This window comes from Odontesthes bonariensis, chromosome 21 (assembly GCF_027942865.1).
Source record: "Odontesthes bonariensis isolate fOdoBon6 chromosome 21, fOdoBon6.hap1, whole genome shotgun sequence".
In the NCBI taxonomy this organism is placed as follows: Eukaryota; Metazoa; Chordata; class Actinopteri; order Atheriniformes; family Atherinopsidae; genus Odontesthes; species Odontesthes bonariensis.
In genome coordinates, this window is record NC_134526.1 from 14,983,822 (window position 1) to 14,993,340 (window position 9,519).

General features: G+C 41.1%; 1 protein-coding gene across 3 annotated transcripts; it reads left to right on the plus strand.

Annotated features, from left to right (window-relative positions):
• Positions 1-3,981: 3,981 nt before the first annotated feature.
• On the plus strand, positions 3,982-9,476 carry LOC142372071 (somatostatin receptor type 2-like). 3 transcript variants are annotated; one of them, XM_075454855.1, is made up of 3 exons: positions 4,355-5,620; positions 5,729-5,809; positions 5,910-9,476. In XM_075454855.1, exon 3 carries the CDS (start codon positions 5,954-5,956, stop codon positions 7,067-7,069), a length of 1,116 nt encoding a protein of 371 aa, XP_075310970.1. In that variant the 5' UTR covers positions 4,355-5,620; positions 5,729-5,809; positions 5,910-5,953; the 3' UTR covers positions 7,070-9,476. The 3 variants fall into 3 exon arrangements, with proteins under 3 accessions (XP_075310968.1, XP_075310970.1, XP_075310969.1); XM_075454853.1 differs by lacking the exons at positions 4,355-5,620; positions 5,729-5,809 and adding an exon at positions 3,982-4,323; XM_075454854.1 differs by having other exon boundaries at positions 4,355-5,809.
• Positions 9,477-9,519: the final 43 nt, after the last annotated feature.

A 9,519-nucleotide genomic window follows, 5' to 3' on the forward strand; every position in this document is an offset into this window, starting at 1 on the left:
TGAGTGTGTGACTGACTATATAAACTTCTGTGTGGACAACACCATCACCACCAGAACAGTGAGATGCTTCCCTAATAACAAACCCTGGATCACCAGTGAGCTAAAGGAACTATTGAACAAGAAAAAAAGAGCCTTTAGGGAGCGAGACAGGGAGTATACAGAAGCAGCTCAAAGTCAAGATCAGAGAGAGCAAGGAGGTGTATAGAAAGAAGCTTGAGAGTAAACTGCAGAGGAACAATATCAGAGATGTGTGGTCAGGAATGAAGAAGATCACAGGCCTCAAACAGAGGGAGGATCGGATGGATGGAAGTCTGGACAGAGCAAATGAGCTGAACACATTCTTCAACAGGTTCAGTTCAGGAACAAGCTCACCATCCTCCCCTCCTGTTCCCAGCCAAAGAGACATCCCACCCTCCTCTGACCCACAGCTTTCCTGTAACATCTCCACCTCCACCTCAGTCATGGATTCTTCTCCTTCCACTTGTTTGTCTTCAACCAAATCAGGAGATGCTGCTGTCCCCTTTGCCTCCCCCTCCCACTTTTCTGTTTCTAGAAGTCAGGTGAAGATGCAGTTGGAGAGACTGAACCGGAACAAGGCTGCAGGTCCAGATGGTGGCAGCCCCCGAGTCCTGAAGGCCTGTGCAGAGCAGCTCTGTGGGATTCTGCAACACCTTTTCAACCTTAGCTTGACCCAAGAGAAGGTACCACTGTTGTGGAAGACATCCTGTCTGGTTCCGGTACCAAAGAAAACTCATCCTTCAGTCATCAATGACTACAGACCTGTTGCCCTGACATCCCACATCATGAAGGTCCTGGAGAGATTCCTGTTGACCCACCTGTGTGAGCAGACCAGCACATATCAGGACCCCCTGCAGTTTGCTTATCGCCATGGAGTTGGAGTTGAAGACGCTGTCATACACCTGCTTCAACAAACCCACTGTCATCTGGACAAAGCAGGCAGCACTGTGAGGATCATGTTCTTTGATTTCTCCAGTGCATTTAACACAATCCAGCCTGATCTGCTTCGTCTGAAACTCCAGAAGACTCAGGTGGAGGCCTCAACAATCACCTGGATTAATGACTACCTGACAAACAGACCACAGTTTGTCAGACTGAAGAATTGTGTATCTAACCAGGTGATCAGCAGCACAAGAGCACCACAGGGGACTGTACTCTCACCATTCCTTTTCACTATGTACACTTCAGACTTCCAGTACAAGTCAGACTCCTGTCATCTACAGAAATATTCAGGTGACTCTGCAGTTGTCGGGTGTATCAGAGATGGACAAGAAGCTGAGCACAGAGAGCTGGTGGACCGCTTTGTGGCATAGTGTGGGAACAATCAGCTCATCTTAAATGTTAACAAAACAAAGGAGATGATTGTAGATTTCAGGAGAAACAGGGTCAGATCAAACCCTGTTTCCATCATGGGAGAAGAAGTGGAGGTGGTTGAGGAATATAAATACCTTGGTGTTCATCTGGACAACAGACTGGACTGGAGACACAACAGTGCAGCCATCTACAAGAAAGGACAGAGCAGACTGTACTTCTTGAGGAAGCTAAGGTCCTTCAAGGTTTGCAGCAAGATGTTGCAGATCTTCTACAAGTCTGTTGTTGAGAGCGTCATTTCCTCTTGTGTCATTTGTTGGGGCAGCAGCATCAGAATCAGGGACCTAAAAAGACTCAACAACCTGATAAGGAAGGCTGGTTCTGTTCTGGGGACGACTGTGGAACCTCTGGAGACAATAATGCAAAGAAGGATTTTGCATAAAATCAAGAGAATTATGGACAATCCTGAACATCCTCTCCATGAGACTGTTATCGGAAAACAGAGTCTCTTCAGTCAAAGGCTTCTTCAGTTTGGATGCAAAAAGGACCGCTACAGGAAATCTTTCCTGCCCAAAGCCATCAGCATCTATAATAACTCCTTTATTTTAATTGAGTTACATCAACATTTAATTTCCCTCTGGGATAAATAAAGTATTTTTTAATTGAATTTGAATTGAATTGAATTATCATTGGTTGTAGTTTTGGTGTAATTTGTTGCTCTCATTTCTGCGTAAGGCCTTATTCAGATCAGGTTTTGTTCGGGCATTTTGCTCTTTTCCTATTGGGTTGGTCTTAATTATTTGCTTTTCTTATGTCTTCGTTTAGTTTATATTCTATTTAGTTGTCCTGTTTTATTTGTGTTAGTGCATTCCCCTGTAATTCTGTTAACATGGCCTCCCTGTCCTCATTGTTCTCCCGGTCTATGGGTCCAGTCTGTAGTCCAAAAAATGATCTCCTATTGTCTTATCCTAAGCTCGTTACCTTGACCTCCGTGGAAAACATTAAGGAAAGATTTGAGGAAATATTTTAAAGGACTGCAATGAGAATTCGACCACACTTTCACTTATCTGTAATGTGAGTGATGCAGCACTGAAACTACAGGTGTTCAATAAATATTCTGCTTAAAGTACTTTAGATACTTTGTCTAATGCGTCTTATCACACTGTTACACAATGGTTATCATACATACCATATTAGAGATGATATAGAATGATGAGACTTTATCATCAATATTTGTAAAAAATGGAAAAAAAGAGAAGTAGTGTCACGGGCTGCTCCCAATCAATCTCTTGTCTTATCCTATTTATCCAGATGAATCAGTTTGTAGAACTGGATGAAAATGTTGCACTGCAAGGAAATGTGGGAAGAAATTATCTCCTTTCTTTCATTAAGGATAGTCCAGTGTATCTTATAATAGAGATCTTAAACAAAAGTGTTAGTGTTGAGACTTCAAACAGCTCTTGTCATGGCTGCTGCTTAGGGATATTTCACTCAGTTAAGAAGGTTCCGAAGCAAAATAGAAAATTTAACCAAACTCTTAGTTTACTGATTTCTAGACCTGCTTTGGATCTGTCATTAGTTCCCTCAAAATGTATTCGGCCCAGTTTCCTTTACTTATTAGATCATTGTCTTAGTCTTCTCCTTGGTCTCTGTCCATGTTTTTCTCCATATTGGAAATTTCTTCCTTTTAATGAATTCTGTTTTTTTTTCTGCTTTGCAACAATTTTTGTTATAACATAAACTTGTAAGTTCTGATTGAAATTTGCAGTTGCCTTTTAATTGGCTTCCCCCTGCTTTGTGTTCTGCATTTGGATCATTTACCATCTGCCGTCATTCATGGACTGTGAAATATCAAGTCCACAGGATCCAAAGCATACAACATCACAAAATCACATGGACGCAGTATAATGGCATGCATGACTTCTAATGATACAGACTCACAGTCGTTTATTGTTGTGACAACAGACAGGCACATCCTGATTAATTTGAAAGTTTTACAGGGGATTCTTGACAGGCATCTTCAGTCAACAGACTCACATTCTCAGAAAATGTAAATAAACCTAAATATCTCCTTAAGTTTGGATGTAAATAGACTCAAATTTGTCAATCCAACAAGTCTTCCCATATTTATAATGCAACTGAAATTTAAATATGGTTTGGTAGGCTGAAAATAAGTGTCTGTGTCCACATGTTTGCAGAAAAATATTTAATAAAATAAATCAACTAATACTTTTTTTAAAAGAAAAGTGAGCCTAGAATCATGCCCTATTAGTGTCACTGGTTTGTTTAGTTATTTCAACATCATATATTATTTTAAGGTCAAAGTAAAAATAATTCTACTACCAAACACAACACAAGGTCAAAATTTCATCAGACATAACCCGAGTGCACGTCTAGGCAGGCAAAAAAAAAGTCATACTGATCCTGACGTGACCAAAAAACCTAACCCACATTTTCAATTTAGCAGCTTTATCTTGCGCCATTTTGAATCCACTTCTATTTACGTCTTGGTTTCGACTTTATTGTAACCCAAAATTCTCCAACTCTCCTCTCCTCACGTGGTGTAAGACTCTGAGCGCGCGTCAGAGGGGCTAAATGTGTCTTTAAACGGTCAGCTCCACGTAAATAAGCTGATTCTATAAGCAGGAGTGATGTGTGCATTTGAGGCAGCGTTTCTCTTCGTTCAGAGGTGATACTTCTCAGCACCTCCTCGGCTCTGTTCATGACGAGTCCCTTAACATCTTCTTGCCCTCCAGTTGGAGGCAGTCGCTGCGCGCACCACGAGCGCATCGGAGCTTTGCGCCTTTCTGCTCGCGTCAAATGCGCAACACATTATGGGATTCTTCAGAGAAAATTTAAAGTAGCTAGATTTTCTCCGCCTCAAAACCGGTGAAGCAAACTTCAGGAATGTTTGAAAATGAAGAGGAATCTCCCATGAACACTGGAACACTTTCATCAATAAAGAGGTGGCGTAGATGTTTTGAACCGTCACAGGTAAGACAATTCTTACATACTTTACGGCGATTCTCGTGGCTATTCTAAAGGTTATCTGCACGAAGATGGTGCCTGTAAATGTAAAGATTTCACGTTGAAAGATTTTTTTTTAAATTTAACGTTTTATGGACAGTTACACTGTCAGTTTAACGCAGGGCATTTTTTGTTTTACTGTGGGCCAAAAATCCATTAAACAGATAGGATGCTGTTGTGTATTACACAACTGCGATTTCATAGCGCACAAACCAAACAGAATTGTCAGCTGCTGTGTGCAGAGTTTCCCAACATTGTTAATGACTGACATGACCTCGTTCTTCCTACGTTGGATTCAATGAGATTGCATTTATCTGTGGAGCAAAAGTTAGAGCAGAAATGATGGTCTTCTGATAATAATATATAATTATTATTATTAATAATAATAAAACGGGATATATTAATAATTTTCTAAAATAATTTACAGATTCCCCAACATAGCAAGACACACATTTCCCCTTGTATGTGATGGTGATAATGGCTTTCAGCTTGTTTTTCAGAGGTGATACCTGTTGCACTGCAGGCACTCTGCCTGAAAAACAGCATTTTCACGGCTCACCGCAATCTCTCACATTACTCACTTATACCAACAGTGGTCATTGAATTGCGATTGCATTCAGGGCTACAGGAACTGATATGCCTATTACTGCTTTACATTTTTTGTTTCTGTTCAGTCTGACTGAGATAACAGGCATTTAGCTGTCACTGAGCTCCCTTCGAGTCAAATGTGGACACCTGTTCAGCCACTGTCCCCTCTATCTTGCTGCTATGGAGAAAATGACAAACTGGTATGATAAAAGCTCTGATATTACTGGCACTGAGCTAAATTGTCAGATAGTGTTTTCCTCCTGTGTATTGGCGATGACAAGCACTTCAATCTGATTGCAGCAAGGCTATTGGCAGTGCTGTGATTCACTTAGGCTGGGATTCATTTACATCCATGCCCAGACCCTAATAAATTGAAAATAATGTAAGCAAAAAAATCAGCATAACCTATCAAAGCTCATCTTTTAGCAGTATGTGAAAAGGCAAGCTTTTCCCATCTGATTTTAGGATTGTTCGTGTGAAAATATTTCCCTTGGTAGCTGTGGGCTCGACCAAATAAACACACAAGGAGGTCTGATCTGTTTTAAAAAGGTTTGGCTCCTGTGAAGCTGTTCTTCAAACACGCTATCAGCGAGGTTTGTCCTCAAGAGAGATGATCAGGATGTAAAATCATAACATTCCTTCCAGGAACTGCTGTCTTTCTGCTTGACTTGAAAAAGTAAATATACTCTAAAAACGCTGGACACACAATATTGATTTGTGTTTTGTCACTCATGCATACAGCATGACTGTTGAATGTCATGTGATAGCTGGTCATTACATGCAGGTCATCTGGGTCGACTCAGCATCTGTCAACAAGTGATGCCAGTGTCAAAGGAAGAGGGATTACCTTCAATATCCGATGAATGTGATGACTATAAATCTTCATTTTCTTCCTCTGGGATACAATCAATATCAAAATGCATATCAAGCGTTTGTGTTTTGACAAAACTATTCTTTCTGCACAGGTGGGATGCCATAATCAGAAATACCAGGGAGAGATTGAGGTATCATGGACTCCTGGATATTCTCATCAAACCCTCCGAACTTGTCGGACCACCTGTTGTATGACAGCTTCGTGCAGTTTAATGGGTCGAACCTGAACAACAGGAGCGACACAGACCATAGCTTCAACAGAACCAGCACAGTGGTCATCACTTTTATGTACTTTCTGGTTTGTGCTGTGGGTCTCTGTGGAAATGCTCTTGTCATCTACGTTATCCTGCGCTATGCTAAGATGAAGACAGTCACCAACATCTACATCCTCAACTTGGCAGTGGCAGATGTGCTCTTCATGCTGGGCCTTCCTTTCATCGCCATCCAATTGGCACTGGTCCACTGGCCGTTCGGGCCCGTGCTCTGCAGGGTCGTGATGACTGTCGACTCCCTGAACCAGTTCACTTCAATCTTTTGCCTGATGGTAATGAGCATTGACCGCTACCTGGCGGTGGTTCATCCAATTAAGTCCACAAAGTGGCGGAAGCCCCGCATGGCCAAGACGATCAACCTGGCAGTGTGGGGGGTGTCTTTGCTGGTTAATCTGCCAATCGTTATATACAGTGGCCTGATTACAAAGCAAGACGGCTGCTTCTGCACCATTGTGTGGCCTGAGCCTCAAGAGGCTTACTACACAGCATTCATGTTCTACACCTTCATTCTGGGCTTCTTCCTGCCCCTTACAGTCATCTGCCTTTGCTACCTGTTCATCATCATCAAGGTGAAGTCTTCAGGCATTCGTGTGAGTTCCTCCAAGAGGAAGCGATCAGAAAGAAAGGTAACCAGGATGGTGTCCATCGTGGTGGCAGTGTTTGTTTTCTGCTGGCTGCCTTTTTACGTCTTCAACGTGACCTCAGTGACTGGCACCATCAGCACCACTCCCTTTCTGAGAAGCACCTTTGCGTTTGTGGTGGTTCTGGGATACGCCAACAGCTGTGCAAACCCCATTCTTTATGCCTTCCTATCGGAGAACTTCAAGAAGAGTTTCCAGAATGTTCTCTGTCTTAAGAAGGTAGGAGGGCTGGATGAGGTTGAGCGCAGCGACAGCCGGCAGGACAAATCCCGAATGATGAATGACCCCACAGAGACCCAGAGTACTCTGCTGAATGGTGACCTGCAAACCAGCATTTAAGAGGAAGGTAATCTGACTGTAACACACACACAGAGACAATTAGACGGCATTCTTTCAGAAACAGTCGTCTGTTGGCCGCTCCCTCGGTAGCATCAGAAAGGAAATCCTTATTGGACTAAAAACTATCCTGCTGGAAAGGACAATGCATTAACAGCATTAGAATCAAGAAGATGAAAACTGTTATGTTCCAAGATTCCCCAGATTGTAAACAAATCCATTCTAACAAAATCACTGGTGCATACAAATCTCTTCAATGGGCTGCAAGTGAAACATGGCTGATGCCTCTCAGCTCTTAATATTATGACTTTAAGAAAAGGTAACAGACAGCCCCAGTCACTATCAAATGGCCCCTTGAGTGACACGGATTTTCCTTTTGAGACCCAGGATTACCGGTATATCTGTAGTTTACAGCAGAGGGCTTGTGCCAACCTTTCATATTTCTGTATTGTCTGAAAACCAGAATAGAACACAATGTGCTCATGTTGTGGCTACAACTGCAGGTTTTTGTTTTCTGCAAGTTTATTTGTCTGTAAATAACTGTAAATAAAATGGGCAAAGCGATTGTACGAAAAGTCAGGTGTTATTATTAACTTCTTTCATTTAGTTTTGAATAATCAGACGTGTAAACAAATGATATGAATCAGAGGCAGAATGTGAATATGAGATGGTGCTGTTATGTTTCCCCTATGTTTTTCCACACAAGGTTTTTTTTTCTAATTAGTTTCCACTGGGTATGTAAATTATATAAATGTTTAGTAAGTGACCACACGTCTTGTGTCACATTTACGCTGCTTTACTCTGGTTTCATGCATAATTTATGCTACAGCCTTATAATGGTAGTGGTTTGGCTATGTATCAAGCCAGATTCTAACCAAAGTGCTGCTAAGATGAATAAAATATTGATAACACTGTTTGATAACAGTGTTGCACAGTATATTTTTTAAAAAAGAAAAAGGAAAAAATGTCTGCCGTCTGTTTTTAACGAGCACATTTTCTGTAGTGTTTTTTTAATCTTTTTTTTTTTTAATGCTGCTTATCTGTAACAAATTACACTGCTGCTGTCATTGTTTGTTAGTGTTTGTGTTACAATAACTTGTTGAATTATGTGACTTTGAATGATTTAGTGTTAATCCTGAGTTATAACTCATCTTCACAATTTGTTTGAGTTATATCAGAGCATGAAATCTGTCCAGATAAGAGTTTCATGTATAATTTTCCTGTTCGCCTCACTCATCTGCTAAGATTTAACAACAGGCTGAAGTTCTGAAGATGTGAAGCACTGCGGGAATTTCAAACAGGAACATTTATGTTTCTTATGTTACTGCTCTCATCTCTTTGTCAAAGAGTCTGGGCCAGTCCCCTAGTGTCTCACATTGCCATTTTCTTATGACACCGGTCATTCGAGAAGCTACAATTTTCAAATAGGCTTTCTAATACTGGATAACTGAGTGATGTGAATTTGTGAAGGGCTAGAACACTTGTCCTCAAGAGGTTGTGTTCTTTTATCATCATCACAGTGCAGCTCCACAGCGTCCACACTTCACCCTGACAACCTGCGACTCTGTCCGTTTCTACAGGAAGATCGCTATCTTTGTGATTGATTTCCACCACATGTGCGCGCGTCCTTATAATACATCAAAGCTCCCGAAGGATTTGGACTGATGCACATCATATCCTGACCACGTTTGTGTTGTGTTGTGTTGGTGGAAACATCCCAGCTTAATGTGTGGGTAAAATGCGATATAAATATCTGTTACTGCTAATGTAACCACGTTTTGTTGATTCTGTGCATAAACTGTCTTTGTGTATTCTGTGCATGCACACACACGTACTGTGAGCCACCTGTGTAATCTAATTCCATATTCTATCTCTGTCACGGCAGCACTGCTGAATCTGGTCTTATTTAATCATTCTTTTTACTGCTGAAAGACACGATGCACCCTCTCGTGTTCTGCATTTCTACAGCAGCAATGACCAGTTTGTGTCAAAGTCCATCAAGCAAAAAGCTATGAAACCAAACATGTAAATATCATTACAGCAGAAAACAGTGTCAGATCTGTGTTAGTGAGACTAAATGTAAGCCAGTGCAAAACAGACTTGCATCATAGTAGCAAATACAACAGAAAACAGTGTTATCAGTTATTGTTTGTGATGCTTACTTTTCACGATGGAAATATTGGTCTTCTTTTTTTCTAATAGATGCATTTCATGAGATTATATTGGCATTTCTTTTTTTTACACATTTGTTCCACTGGTGTTTTAGGTCGCTGTGGTTTTCATCGTGACTTTAGCCGTTTCTGTCATTTTTCTTCCCCCCCTGCTGGTTCTGCTCCGTCCTCACTGAAACAATTCTGATGAGCAAAAGCTGTGTATACCTGTGTTAAATTAAATAAAGAATGAGAAACAGTATGGTTTTCTTTTGAATTATTGTGGAATATCTCCTCTGAACA